General features: G+C 37.1%; 1 protein-coding gene across 3 annotated transcripts in view; it reads left to right on the forward strand.

Moving 5' to 3' along the window:
* scn5lab (sodium channel, voltage gated, type V-like, alpha b) overlaps positions 1 to 15,914 on the forward strand; it is a 118,285-nt gene that overhangs the window by 23,785 nt on the left and 78,586 nt on the right. For 2 of the 3 annotated variants that reach the window (XM_060869693.1, XM_060869694.1), the window contains exons 4-8: positions 2,841 to 2,931; positions 5,224 to 5,352; positions 8,334 to 8,425; positions 10,026 to 10,277; positions 14,006 to 14,069. In XM_060869693.1, the coding sequence (XP_060725676.1) occupies positions 2,841 to 2,931; positions 5,224 to 5,352; positions 8,334 to 8,425; positions 10,026 to 10,277; positions 14,006 to 14,069 (628 nt within the window). Of the gene's footprint in view, positions 1 to 2,840; positions 2,932 to 5,223; positions 5,353 to 7,962; positions 8,094 to 8,333; positions 8,426 to 10,025; positions 10,278 to 14,005; positions 14,070 to 15,914 lie in introns of those variants that run through there. The other variant, XM_060869695.1, reaches the window with a different exon arrangement.

The following is a 15,914-nucleotide window of genomic DNA, read 5'->3' on the forward strand; positions in this document are numbered from 1 at the left end:
TGCCAGCAGCTGCTAAAAATATCGGGCAAAGCAGTTAGCCATGTTTCAGGGTGTTGAGAAATATTAGGCTCGTGGACACTTTGCTCTTGTCAGGCCGATAAGCAGGTGAAAAGAGTTACGGTGGAGGTAATGCGAGGGTCCACCCAGTCCCCTTTTCCAAAAATTCTCCTTCTAGGGCAGCAGGGCCCACTCTCTGATCCACACCCATCACAGTGATGCCTTCTGTTATGCCAGTATCGAATTTTAACTCTATCTCAGATTTCAGAGGTATGATATAAAAGACAAGGGCATGGTTTTCGTGTATGTGTTCATGTGTTGTCTGAGTGCTGAAAAGTACTTCCAGGCGACGGCACAGACGCCACACGCCTGCGCTAATAGCAGATTACCCACAGGAGTGGGCGCCTGGAAACATGTTTGATTAGCCAGTGCCACAAGAGCACAGTCATAACTTGCAGCCTAACAGAGAAGGCAGAATGCAGCCCCGCCGCTCCACGCTGAAGTGATTGCACTCATTAGAAAAATGCGAGAAATGCGATTCACAAATCAGTGTGTCGGCGCCAGGCAACATAAGCAGCCTATCAGAGGGGTGAAATAACCTTAAGACAAGCTGCCGACAACACATGCTCTCCAGCATGTCCAAGACTTCACAGGCCATTTTGGAGAATCAGAGGACTGTTTTGGACTTAGTGCTGTAAGATTTTCCCATGAAGCGGATTTAGGCATAATTGATTAAGCTGAGTCTTCGAAATAAGGTCTTAACAGTATTCTGGCAGCTTTTTTTGGCTGAGAAGCTCAAATGGACTTTTCCCTGTACAAATAAGAGCAGATGTGTAGCATGCCTTTGTCTAGTCAGTCGGCTGTGTGTGTGTGTGTGTGTGTGTGTGTGTGTGTGTGTGTGTGTGTGTGTGGTTATGCTGCGCAGTGAATGGCACAGGGTAAATGCTGGCATAACACGAGAGCCCCCACAGGCGTCTGGTAATTTAGGGCTGATAGTACTGACACTGCAACTTTCATAATCAGGAATATTTCTTCATCAGTCACAGAGAAGTGATTACACATCGTTTTTTTTCTATTTGGCTACACGATAACAATCCCCCACAGTGTAAATTTAAAATAATGCTCAGTATTTTTGTGTGTAGTTGGATTAATTATTATATACTGGAGTGGTGATGATTTACACAAATTTCAGAGGAGCAATATGGAAAGAGAGAGAGTTATCATTCATGTCCTTTATTTGTTTTCCTGTAAACTAATATCGAAGTATTGTTTCTCCTAATGAAGCGAATAATTTATTTCATTTCTTGATGAAATATGAAATTTCTTGATGTCTGTGAATTAATCCACGAATTTACTTTATGTAACATTTGTAGGCTTGAAAAAGACTACTAGCGTTACTACATTGCATTACTAACTGCTCAGAATATAAAGGATTTTGCTGCACATTACTTTTCGATATAAGCCATCCACGTGGATAGTCTAGTCGAAGCAATTAAACCGGATGTTAGTGTAAGCATCTTGAGAATTAAGATGAATTTTAAAATATAGTTAAACAGGTATTCTGGGGGTGAGAGAGTGGAGGAAAACATCTTTAAAATTCCCAGATTTCACTGATGGAGTGAAGTAGGAACATAATAAGGCCCAGATTACGTGGATATGCAGAGGTTTCAAATTGCCTGTTTCAAGGGAAAATGATGAAAATAAGACAAAGTAGGAGGGCCACATACTGAGACTGTATTTACAGAAGCAGGATAGGCCCACGCCTCACTGACTGAGTTATAATTTTCAGCATCATTTAGCAGAATGAGCAGATGTCAATTACTGTCAACTGGTTGCTGGGAACAATTCTGTTTTTTTAGACCCCTATATTACAAGTTCTATAAACCTGTAATCAAAGCCTGCTAGAAAAACTCACGAATGAGTCTGCCATTACTTTTCATTTTTTAGTGCTCTATTTAAAAAAAAAAACATACCAGATGAACAGAAATTTTTACCCTCTATTATTTTAGAGGATTTTGAATACTTTGCATATGTATTATTTATATCGGAAATGCTGTGTTTAAGTAATAGAAAATTGTCATGAATGTTTATGTTTCTGCGCTTTACTACTATTAATAATAACAACGATCCACTGTGACTCCGATCAGGATAAAACAATTACTGACAATAGTAATGCTTTATCCTCGTCAGGGTCGCAGTGAATCTGTAAATCTGTAGCCAGGAACACTGGGCTTGAGGTGGGAATACACACACAAACATTAACACCTAGGGACAATTTAGAGCAGCCAATCCACCTACTGACATGTGGATTGATGACAATATACATATTAGGTTGTATAACCAACTAATATTTATTTCCTTTATCTTCTTATCTTGCAATTAAACAGTGCTTGAAGAACAACATCAGTGCATTGTTGCTTCTTAATAATGTGCCAAACAACAGATTTTGCCACTTTTGTCACATAAGATGTAATGTGATGGTTTGTCTCTGAACTGTTGTTCTAATATTTCCATCTCATCATGTTCTGGCACTATGTTGGTGCTGGTAAGTTGAGAGCAACAAATGTTAAATGTCACTTCTATAATCAACTCTAAAGCTTTTGTTAGCTGTCTTGTGCTTGAACTAATTTTGACCAGCCGAGTCTCAGTCTAAGGGGAGGGACTATGTATTAAAAGGGATGTGCTTCTTGTGTTGTTTTAAATACCCTTAAATGTCATAGTCATCATTTCATTGCAATTTGAATGCCTTATAGAGACAAAAATATAAGGCGTATCACTGTCCAATTAATTATAGTTTTCGATATGTGACATTTGGAATGTTCAGATTTTCCTTAACACTCGTACTTTATTCAGTCTGTTCATAATGTGCACTATTTTGACAAACTGTTGCTTCATGGCCATGTCGGAGCCAGTCCAGTGGGCCAAGTATGTCGAGTAAGTATCCACTTTTCTCACTGTCTCTCTATCTCTCTCTGTAGTCATTGAAACCTGTCCGGACTTAAAAAGACTCTCTGTCAGTTCCTCTGTACCTCTTTCTGTTCTATCACATGACCCTCTTTGACTGTATTGACCTCTGAACTGTACCCTGTTTGTCCTGATGTAAAGCTTTGCCAGGTGTTTGTTGCCTTGCCAACCTCAATTAGCAAGTAAGTTAACAATACGACTGTGTCGAGCCCATGACTTTGCTAATTGCACCTTTGCTATGCTACATTGGAATGAAATCATGGTATGGTTGTCATATACCGTTATACCATTCTGCCTTCCTAAATTTTCATTAAAGGGAGTAATCCTTAGAAAGGAAAAACAATCGAAACAATCCAGTGACACAAATGGGATTTGAATTGTTTTAAATGAATTTGGCCAACGCAATATACATATATTATATATACATATTTTTTAATATAAGAACATGGGTTAAATCCTATCTATCTATCTATCTATATATCTATCTATCTATCTATCTATCTATCTATCTATCTATCTATCTATCTATCTATCTATCTATCGATCTACCTATATCTATCTAGTTGTATTGTTGGCTCTCTCTTCTTTGTGGTCCGTCTTCTGTCTTTCTGTCTCTCTCCCTGCCTCTGTGTGTGACAGTTGACTTGCCTATCCATCTGTCTCTCTGTGCACTTGTGTGTCGCTGCCACGGTCCATCCACACAGATCATCGCACTTTCAGCGTGTATGTGGATCCGCCTATTTGTCTCGCAGTGTGTGTTGATCATTTCCAGCATCAGTAAGGGCCCAGCTGCATTCTGTGCATGCTCAACATGCATCAGAATGGATGGAATGGATTTATCCCATGTTTAAATGACCTGATGTAGTGTGCCGTATTCTGAGACTTGCTCTGAAGTTACTGGACGTGAGAAGCGAGGCTTGCTTCAGTTCACACACGTTTACCTTTAATGAAGACCTCTGCAGTTGTCTATTTTGGAGTTATTTAGACTTTTTTCTCTTTCTATAGGTGATGATTGGCATGTAGTATGCAATTTTACTCAGATGATGACTAGACCAATTCTGACCCGGTTACTGTACCTCTCACCACCTTAAAACATGATTTGTCTAGCACTACTTGTGTTGTGTTTGGATAAACACCTGTTTTTAAATGCCAACATGTAATTATAAGACAAACAGGTATGTTTGAAAGAGAAAGAGAATTTAAAAAGCAAGCTTACACCTCTTTCGTTTTAGGACTGATGACAGAAAAATCATACCCTTTAACTAAATAAGCTGGGTTTTGATTTATTTATTTATTTTTTGCCAGTACACTTATGCTACAAGCCCACGCTTTGGTGTGTTGAGAGGTCTGATATTCACAGAGCAGATTTTAAATAAAAAAAGCCTAATTAAATGAGAGTGAGAGTGAGGAAGAAACAGAAATATGAGCATGCACATCAGAATGCTGCATCCTTCATCTCAGTCACTATCCACTTCATCAGATTTTATTAATTAATTTATTAATTTTGCTGGATTTTATGGCTATTTTTGATGATTGTAAACTCACCAATCATCAAGAGACAAAGGAGCTTGTCGTTCACACCTCAGGGGCTGTTGCTGTACTGTACATGTGCTTTCCATGTCTTGTGGTTCTCATTAATCACACACACACGCACACACACATGCACGCACACACACGCACACACACACATGCACACACGCACGCACACACACACTCACTCACTCACTGACTCACTCACACACACTCACTCACACACACACTCACTCACTCACTCACACTCACTCACTCACTCACTCACACACTCACTCACACACACACTCACTCACTCACTCACACTCACTCACTCACTCACACACTCACTCACACTCACTCACTCACTCACTCACTGACTCACTCACACACACTCACACACACACACACACACTCACTCACACACTCACTCACACACTCACTCACACTCACTCACTCACTCACACTCACTCACATTTACTCACACTCACTCACACACACACACACACACACTCACTCACACACACATGCGCACACACACACACACACATGCACACACACACAAACACACACACCCCATTATCCATGTCTGTCTTGTGTCAATTTTCCCTCCTTTTCCAAACTCTGTTCACTGTGATCAGAACAGGTTTTTAAAAAAATGTAAAGACTATTAGCTTGTCAATGTCAATAATTCTTAATTGCCTGCCCATTTCTCCACTATTTTTTCTTCCCCTTCCTTTGCTTCTTGCCTAGGTACACCTTCACCGGCATTTACACTTTTGAGTCGTTGATAAAAATTTTGGCAAGAGGATTCTGCATCGGACCATTCACCTTCCTGCGAGATCCATGGAACTGGCTGGACTTCAGCGTGATTGTCATGGCGTAAGTACATAATTTCCTGACCTTTGATTATCTCCAGTAACCTCTTGATTATCTCCAGTAACACAACCTACCTCCCCCCCACCCGTCCGCTACCACCACCGTTTGGATTAAATGTTAAAATATGTTAAATAAATACAAATAAAAGGTCAGTAAAGGGATAAGCATTTTCTATAAAACAGAGGAGTCCTCTATATTTGCTGTATAGTCAGACTATGACAGAACTGATCAAATGGTCATGTATGTTCACATCTTCCATCTCAAAGCTACAGTATGTAAGGCTTTGGAAGTTTCTCCCTTTCTGGTAGAAAAATGCTATTGCTAGTTACATGTGAAATAATATTTTTTGTAACATGAGAAACTTTGTTCTTCTTCCATCGTATGCATTTATCTCAGTGTTGCATACAGTCAAGGAATGTACACAATTCAAGGGTGTTGAATTTTAAATGTCACAAGACACGGTCTTTCATGGCATTTAGCAGACATTCTTATCCAGACCAACTTACATTTATCTCATTTATATAGCTGAGCAATTGAGGGTTAAGGGCCTTACTCAGGGGACCAAGAGCTTGGTTGCGCTTGGATTCGATCCCACAACCTTCCAGGCACTAGTTCAGTGCCTTAACCACTGAGCTACTGTACCACTGCCCCATGTGGCACACGACTTAGTGACACACTGTCTAGTACACTAGTATGCCGTTTGTAACTCTGACCAATTGCTTTGTGACTTAAAGATATTGAACGATTTGAAGATAAAATAATTTTAATATTCAGTTAGTGAGCGTCATGAAGTTTTACAAGCGTGTCTTTTAGTTACTGTCAGACTGTTATCTCTTACCATGATTTCTCTAATCCGGCAGCAGTGCCTGTTTGTCGCCGGCCTGCCACGGTTTAACTGTACTAATTCTGCAAGTTCATAAACAGTACATATCGTACAGAATGAACTAGTCACCTGGTGTTAGGATTTTAGCCAGCTAGCTAAAATATAAACGCAGATTGCCTTGCTGTAATCCCTCAGCACACTGTGTGCACCAGATATGAATCTGACTGAATGTAGGCCCGGTCTCTGAGGCACTGTGTTCTCTGTATATTTTGTTCTTTAACCCGTAAAAAAGTTTGGCACAAACCAGATAATGTTAGCACACAAGCTAAATCCTATACCAGAGGATATAAAAGAATTGGTCAGGTGACCAGAGTGCTTACAATCACTCACTGTCAGCAAAATATATTATTTAAATCCAGTAATATATAGAAATTGACTGACATCTCTGGTTAGTCATTAATTCTCTAGCTTAACAATCATAGAATAAATATATAATAAACTTCAAAACAAGGACAAACTCCACAAAGAGGGAACATATAGAGACCAACTAATCCCTAAACAGTCCCTAAAACTCATCTTATAGTGTAATATCTTACTCTCCCACACTCTGTATCCTGATTGGCTTTTGTATACCGTCAATCACTTTTCTAGCCAGACTTCATTTGTTACTGAAGTTGGTGACTGATAATGTTTAGAAAACAAAATGCTCCTGAAACCCAGGACAACTCCAAGCTGCTCAGATCATTTCTAAGATCACGGGTCTATTTTAATTTAACCAAAAACAATCCTACATACTGTAGCTTTAAATTAATCATCACTTACCCTGGTGCATGACCCCAAGCCCCCAACAGGCGTTGCCATAGGAACAGGGGTAAGACTCAGTTCTGGCTAAATGTTCCCAACTGTTTGTTATGTATTTAGTGGTAGCAACCTTGCAGATATCCACTTATCCCTTATGTTTCTTGTTTAACCTTAAGAGTATTATTTATTGTTGTTTATTGTTGTATATCATTTTTTAGATTTTTTTCAATAGATGTACAATTTGCCATTGAAATATTTTATCCATGAAATTTTTAAATCCCTAGGAAATCATTTAATTGAGTGCCAACATGGACATTCTAAATGGCTTTTCTTCTGCAATCATTTTCATTTCTAATACACAAGAAGGAGATTTGAGTGGCACTTTACCTTAAAATGAATTAAATATACAGGTAAATATATGAAGAATTAAAATAGTATTTAACTGCAATAATAGTAAGAAAAATAGGGCTGCATAAAAATAAGCGCTTGTGAAGAGGTACTTGCACATTCAGGGTATACTTTCAACGTCATCTCTGATGAACATTTTCACCCCTTCCTCAGCAACGAAGCATTAAAAACTGATTATAAAAGCTCGCCAGCACATGCCCAGACACTTTAAAGTGCATTTAAGTGACCTGAGCAATGTTTTTTCACCACTCCAGCTTTATTTAACAGATACAAGCAGCGACAAATGATAGATGCTTTTCCTTGCAATCCACGTTCCTATGGAAACTGAATAGCTGCCCTTTCGTGCTTGACTGCCACACATATACGTCCAGACACAATCAAATTCTAACACCACATGGTCTTGTCGGTGTCTCATTTGCTGACAACACATGTTATAAGTAGTGATGTGGTCAGTGACTATTAGCATTTTGGGACAAAAAGATTAAAAAAAAAGTGCATCAATTACACTGCTTTATATTCTTTTGTACCTTCCCCTTTTCTCTCTTCTGTCAATCAGGTGCTTTGTTTATCTCCATTTCCCTTTCATTTCTTTTTGAAATAATTGTAATTTGATTCTGCAGGTTGCTAACTGAGTTTATTAAAGTAGGCAATCTACAAGCACTTCGAACGTTCAGAGTCCTCCGAGCTTTGAAAACTATATCAGTAATTCCAGGTAAGGGGTACATGTTGCTGTATTCTAGGAACTAGGCCGCGGTGTTGCTCGTTGTCCAGTCCAGTGCAAATCTCCTTTAAAATCCAGCTGCCTCAATCCACCTGCCCTCAACATTGTCCCCTTCGAGCATTTCATGCCCACATCCCAAGAACAACCCATCCCTTCGTCCCTCTTCTGTCTTGTATGCCTATTGTTGGTGGTGTTGTCATTGTGTGCGCTTCGGTTTTTGGCTTATTGCAGATATGTTACTGAGTTTGTGGACCTGGGCAATGTCTCAGCGTTACGGACGTTCAGAGTCCTACGAGCACTGAAAACTATCTCGGTCATACCAGGTGAGAAGGGCGTTAACCACTAAGGCCGACCTGTGTTGCCCAAGGACTAAAACGCCTACCACACATTCCCTCTCTTCCAAATCTGGAGACTCTTTTGGAAGCCAGGAAATGTTATGTGTAGGCAATGAGACTTTTGATTTGGTAGCGTGAGAGGTGTCTTTGAATTATAACTCAATAAACCGCTGTAAGTGCAGGAACAATTTTGGTCTAGAGAGATTCTGTATGAGCACTTTATTTTGAGTGCCCTTATGGAGGTCATATAACATTATATGCTTGAGTGTCAAACAAAAGGACTTTCAAGTGCCAACACATTGTACAACACAGCAAATAGAGTCAAGAGAAATTAAATTACGGCTGATGGCTCAGGTTACAGAGCGGCCTCTAGCCTGCAGGCTTGGTTCACTAACACCAAAAGTCTCATTGGACCTTAGTGCTTAACACCTAACACAGGCATGGATAGCTTTAGAGTGACTTGCATGGTAAGCCATGAGCATTGACAACAGACGCACAACCACATAGTAAAGCAAATTTCAAGCATTCCCTCAATTTTACATTTTGTGAGTGAATTATTTGAGTGAAATTGCTGCAGGTAGAAAATATTTAGTCATTCACTCAGTTTGAAATTAACTTTTCCCCATGGCGTCTGTTGTCAATTGTTAAGTCTGTGGAGTTTTGAATAAAACACAGACAGAGTTATGTGCTTGCTTTTGACGGTGTGTGGTGTGTTTATGTTGATTTGTGATAGAAACATTATTGTTATTGTTAACACTCAGTATTGGTTTGCATTATCATAGAATTCTGTTCACAAGTACTGGGCATGCAAGAAGAACTTATTTTCATTCATTTTAGTTGATTTCATTTTGTACTGAGTGCGTATATGCAATATGACAGTGCCATTATTTAGTACAGTCATTTATATTCTGGTTTTTAATCATAATACATTCACTACCATTCAAAAGTTTGGAATAAGCATTCTAAATAATATAAAACTATTTAAAATACATCTGCGTGTGTATTTGTAATATAAAATGTGTGTGTGTGTGTGTGTGTGTGTGTGTGTATATATATATATATATATATATATATATATATATATATATATATATATATATATATATATATATATTAAAAGCAAAAGAAATGATTACAGTCTGATACTTTGAGGAGAAATCACTATATATTTTTCCCACACCAGAAAAAAAATGGCCATTTTAAAAAATATGAAATATACATTTTTTTTGGTTTGTATTATTTAGATATACACTTAATACATATTTAGTACATTAATAATAAATAAATATATAAATAAATGAATAAAATATTTATTATCTATAAAATTTCAATTTATTACATTTATTAAATTACATTTATTATATATTAAATAAATAATAGTAAATGATTATTGGATAATAAATGACAGGAGATTCCACATTTTTGAAAGGTAGTGTACAACCTGGCAAAATTATATTTGCATATACGAACAATTATATTATAATATTTTTTATTATTTATTTTTTTTTTTACTTTTTATTTTACTCCTGTAGCTGTGATTAATTCCTTGTTTGAACTTTACTATAACTGTGGTGTAATTCTCATGTAGGCCTGAAGACCATTGTTGGTGCCCTGATTCAGTCAGTAAAGAAGCTAGCAGATGTCATGATCCTGACTGTGTTCTGTCTGAGTGTATTCGCTCTCATCGGCCTTCAGCTCTTCATGGGTAACCTACGTCAGAAATGCATCCGCAGTACAGCCAACTGCTTCAACACCACCGACGCCTCTTTATACAGCAACACCTCCTTCTTCTGCAATAACAGAACCTGGTCATCACTAGAGGAGTTCAACATGGATGAAGGTATGAGCTGTTCAGTCTGAGTACCTGAAATTTGGTCTGGTATTTCACTTGGATTTGTATATTGATTAAGGTTCAATGACATAAAGCAACCAGATATCTGTTATGTGAAAAAAGACAAAATGTTGGGATACATTGCTGCAGCTTGATACGGTTAGAAACTTCTATTTATTCAAGGAAAATAGGGTGTTCTAAGTTTGTTATATGCTTTAATTATAGTCCTGCAATATGTATAATTAAGTGATAGATGTTGGGTTTTGTCTCTTAAATTGATTGCTGGATCTCCCAATTACTGGGGACAATTACTGATGGCAGTACTGTCTGTGTGTAGTTTTGCATGTTCACTAAAATGGCCAGTAGAGGTGAAGAAAGGTGTGAAAATGTGTGTGTAGTGTTACAAGTGATACACATATCTCCACCATATCCACCACAATACTTGCCAGAATAAAGCATTTCTGACTGTAGTTGCTATGCACAGTCTGTCAGACCCTCTCTACCCCATCCATCAGTGGAAAAGGACCAATATAATACCATAATTTGGATGGTGGAGTATTTTCAACACAACAGTGACACTGAAATAACAATAGCATGGTGATGCGTTTGCTGCTGGTAAGGAGGCAGCTGGTGCTGTAGCAGTGCTGGAGTTTTTCACCACCTCAACATCAACACATGGTCCCATAAGCAAAAATATCCAAACAACAGAGTTCTGTGGTCAAAATAATGACACTGGTGAATGGTTAGAGCAGTGGTTTGAAAACCACTTGGCTAGAGGATTACGGCAAATTGTTGAACTTTAGTCTCTAAAAGCGGACCTGCAAAGTAGACCAGCAGTGTCTAGAAAAGTATACAGTAAGTATAATAAAGTTTTGTAGCTATTGCTTTGGAGTCATTAAGGAAACCTTTATTTTAGGTATGACAGTTCAATAGCTGAATATTACATAATGCAAAAAAGAAGAAACCAATTTTAAAAAAAGGTTTGAAAGACTGAAGAAACCCCACTGAGTAAATGGTAACAGATCCCCAAAAGACATTATTTAATGCCTTAATTAACACAAACAATCCAGGATCTTCATCATCATCATAGGTAATGAACAAGTATTAATGTTTTTATGATAAAGCAAATAAAATAAATTTTCTAAACCTGCTGTAAACAATTTTTTATCCTTTCCAACTAAAATTGAGTCCACACAGACCATCAACATCTTAATTAATTTGCACTTGTTAACTTTTTAACATGCGCTTATTTTAATTAACATACACTTGTTAGCTTCTAATCTGAGACTGAAAAGCACTTTTTGATGTTTAGACATGCAGGGTTCAAGAAGTAATCAGGCTTTAGTAATAATTTGTAATATAATAACAATTTATTATTATTTTCATTTTTTTTTATAATGATTGTATAAGCATTAGTCAATGCAGATGTATTTGGTTAAAAAAAAAAAAAAACTTTATTTACTTATTTATTTTTTGCTGCTGTTGTTGTTAATTACTGCAATATACAGTATACTGTTTAACATGTTGCCATGTCTGCAATTCCACCTCTCTAAAATAGAACATAATAAATATTTCTGATCTTTTCACTTTTCTACAATGCCAAATTTCATCTTCTTTATTCATAAGATGAAGAGACAAACTCAGTAGTCGTTTAGTGCATTAACCCCTATGACCCTATGCCTGTTTCATTTAAAGTTTAGCTGGAAAACATTTGATTGGTGATTCATTCGAAATATATTCACATCCCTTATATTCTGCCCAGTAATGCTAACTTAACAGACCTCGTCAATATTAGCTAACATTGTTCAACAGCACATTATAATAACCTCAGCTTTTTCCAGTAGGACCTTATCACAACATCAATGTCTTTTATAAATGCATAAATACAGTTCTAAGTGAATGTTGTTGTTGAGTATATGCTCGGTAGACATACAGCAGAATTTATCAGAGAGAAATACTGTTAATGTACTCTTATTATCTAAAAGCTTTATTTGCATGATCTGTAATGAATTACTTTGATGATTAGCATATTTCCGTATATTAGAAAAAGATGTTATGCCTGTTGATCATAACTTTGTCGATGAATCACAATGCTATTAGGTGAGCAGACGTCTATTTAAGATGAGATTTAGTATTATTTTTGGTTGGACTCATTTCATTAGAATAGCAATTAGGACAGTGCTGGCACTCAATAACATGACCTGCAGTACAAGGATGTAGGACACTGACTTAAATAGATGGATATGATTCCTGATATGCCTTGTCATACCATGATAATGACTAAAGTGTCTTCCAGTAACCTATAAGTACACAAATACAATCTTTGCAGTCGCATACTATGCAAGAAAACAGTTTTCTTCAAGACCAGCATCTGCTGAAGTTTGGATCGATGAAAAACATGAACCACCCAGGGTTTTAACTCTTTATTTACTGTAACTTTATGATCAGTGTAGACGGAATGAGTGAGAGGAGGCCACTTATCTTTTCAATACACATAATGAATGATAAATAAGCACTTGTGGAAATGCAGCCAGCTTTAAATGATAGTTTTAATGCTGCGATTGTGGAAAAACCGCCAACATCATCTACTCCTCTTTAATTTAAACTAACACTGACATTGTCCTAAACAATAGCACCTGATCAGGAAGCACTCAGGCAGATGCTGCAATATGATAAGTGTCTCTGTAGAGTGCTCCTGTGTCATATATATATATATATATATATATATATATATATATATATATATATATATATATATATATATATATATATGTATATATATATATGAGTCCAGGCTACACAAGAGACACATTTAAGGCCATACTGCTGAAACCAGCAATGCTGACAGCTGAAGGCTGAGGATGGGGCAGTCCACAAATCGTGACCTGCCACGGATCCTCCTTCAGCTCCTGTCAAGTAAAAGCACTCCAAGTCTGAAGTGGCAGAGTGAATCTGAGGGAAAGGGATGGTATGAAGACTAGGGGATAAAATGGAAGACTCGACCTGATTGGCAGAAGGTTCATTGGTAATGATGTCAAAGCAGTTGTACACATAGTCTCCCAGTCACCCCCAGTCCGCGGAAGCAGTGTCTCTGAAACCAGCTTTCTATTCCCTACAGCTGGAGCTCTACATAGCACAATTATAGGAAAAAAGATTTTAAATGCTTACCGAGTTTTGCTCATTACTCAGCAACACAGTCAAATTCAAGTTTAGAGATAAATAGTACCTCAATTTTCAAGTTTAATTTTTTATTCTATGTTTTTATACTTCTGTAAAGCTGCTTCATTGTTAAAACAGCTATACAAATAAATTTAAGTGACTTGAATTCACAATTTTAACCAAATCCGCAAAAGTATTGATCTGTATCAAACCTAAGGACAATGAAGTAATTGAGCCAACTATAGACTGAATATACAGTATGTGTCTATAGAAATAACCTAAAAAAATCGTGCACTACATACTAGCAATTGGTATGAGTAAATAAACAAAAAATCGTGCACTACATACTAGTAAATAGTGTATGGAGTTGTCCCAAGCATTATTTTATTATTTTTATTAAGTTATTTTAATTCTGTTTATATGTTATTGTACCAGAGCTTTGACTTGATGCATATCTTTCTTCAATATGTTTATTAACAAGAGGATCATTAACATTTGGAGCTGTGTATGGAAACTGTGTTGGCATTTTAATATAACACAACATTAGTGACAAGTTACTTTACTTTTCTCATTTGCAGGTAACTATTTCAAAGAGGATGGATCCCGGGATGCCTTAATATGTGGATTTGCAAGTGATGCTGGGTAAGACAGACAAATGATTTGCTCTTGGATAAGTGGTCACCTTTCTAAAAACCTATGAGACTTGATTCTATGATTAAATCCAAAATGATGTAATTTAATTTTAAAACTCTATCTGATGATGTGATGAATCGAAGGTGAGTCTGTGGAGTAATTGGGACGGTGATTGTACAGCAGTTGGTCTAAAGCAATAGATTGCGTTCCTGTCAGAGTGTGACTAAAGCAAACAGGACTAGGTGGCTTTGAAGGCCTGAATCAGCACAAGTGCGTGTGTATGCATGAGTCAATGGCCTTGAACAGCTCTCCTCAGCACCGGATGGAACATACAAGCCACCAGTCACTAAAAAAAAGCTTTTAAAGTTGTGCTTTCCAGAAGAGTACTAGCAGTGTGGATGCTATTTTAATATTCATGGTAGATTGCAACATGATAGACTGTAATTTAAAATGAACTGACTATGTCATTGTGTTTTACTGTTGCTTAAAGCTATAGCTGTCACCTCTTATCATTTATTACAGGTAAACCTGTTTTATTAACATAGACAACTTGGTAGGGTAATAGTCAATCTATATGACACTTTAAGTATGGATTTACACCAACAACATCTTACACATTTGCTAGCTGACCTTCAGTCCTAAGATTATTAAGCACAGCTATTATCAGTAATATTTAAGCAGATGTTATCTGGTGTCAACTTACCACATTACACCTACATTTTGTTAGCACTTTTATGAACAGTATGTAGAATTACATTTTAAAGGAGAAACACTAATTATTTTTATTTTTATTAAATACAGTTATTATTATTATTATTATTATTATTATTATTATTATTATTATTTAAAATAAATCTGAAATATACTGTATATTCATTCATTCATTCATTCATTCATTCATTCATCTTCTACCGCTTATCCGAACTACCTCGGGTCACGGGGAGCCTGTGCCTATCTCAGGCGTCATTGGGCATCAAGGCAGGATACACCCTGGACGGAGTGCCAACCCATCGCAGGGCACACACACACTCTCATTCACTCACACACTCACACATGCATGTCTTTGGACCGGTTGAGGAAACCGGAGTACCCGGAGGAAACCCCCAAGGCACGGGGAGAACATGCAAACCCCACACACACAAGGTGGAGGCGGGAATTGAACCCCGACCCTGGAGGTGTGAGGTGAACGTGCTAACCACTAAGCCACCGTGCACCCCTATATGTTTAATTATTATTTTTTATAATAAAATAATTTTATAATAAAATAAAATACAAATTATTTTCCCCACAGTTTTTAATCCTGAGGGCACAGTATGCCTACGTTGCTAAATAAATAAATATGTTATAAGCTTGTGTATTATTGTTGTAAGTGATAATTGTATATAGGTTTCAGTGATGTCTTAGCATATATACCCAGCTGCTCCTTTCACTGGGGACCTCTACCTGACATGCACATGTCATGTACAAAATACATTTGTTGTTATATCTTCATTAGCTTTAAGACAAAAGCTCTATAGTATCATAACTTGACACAAGTCTATCAAAAACCTTTCACTGGCCTGTCTGTGCACTCTGAAAATCATTACCACAAGACTGACAGATTTCCTCCACCCTATCCATTATGTTTAGGCAACTATAACCCATAAGATGCTACCCTGGGCTTCAAAATGTCTGCTAGAGCTCATTGGGATGTCTGTTATTGGCCATTAGGATCATTAGGAGCATTAGGACTTGTCTGCTTTATGTGGGAAGAACGCATATTAAAAAAAAGAGAAGACAGGATGATAGGAAAAGTTTATTTAAACTTTTACCATTAGTGAAAAATATATGTATCTCTTAAGACCTCAACATTTT

This window comes from Tachysurus vachellii, chromosome 5 (genome assembly GCF_030014155.1).
Source record: "Tachysurus vachellii isolate PV-2020 chromosome 5, HZAU_Pvac_v1, whole genome shotgun sequence".
Classification (NCBI taxonomy): Eukaryota; Metazoa; Chordata; class Actinopteri; order Siluriformes; family Bagridae; genus Tachysurus; species Tachysurus vachellii.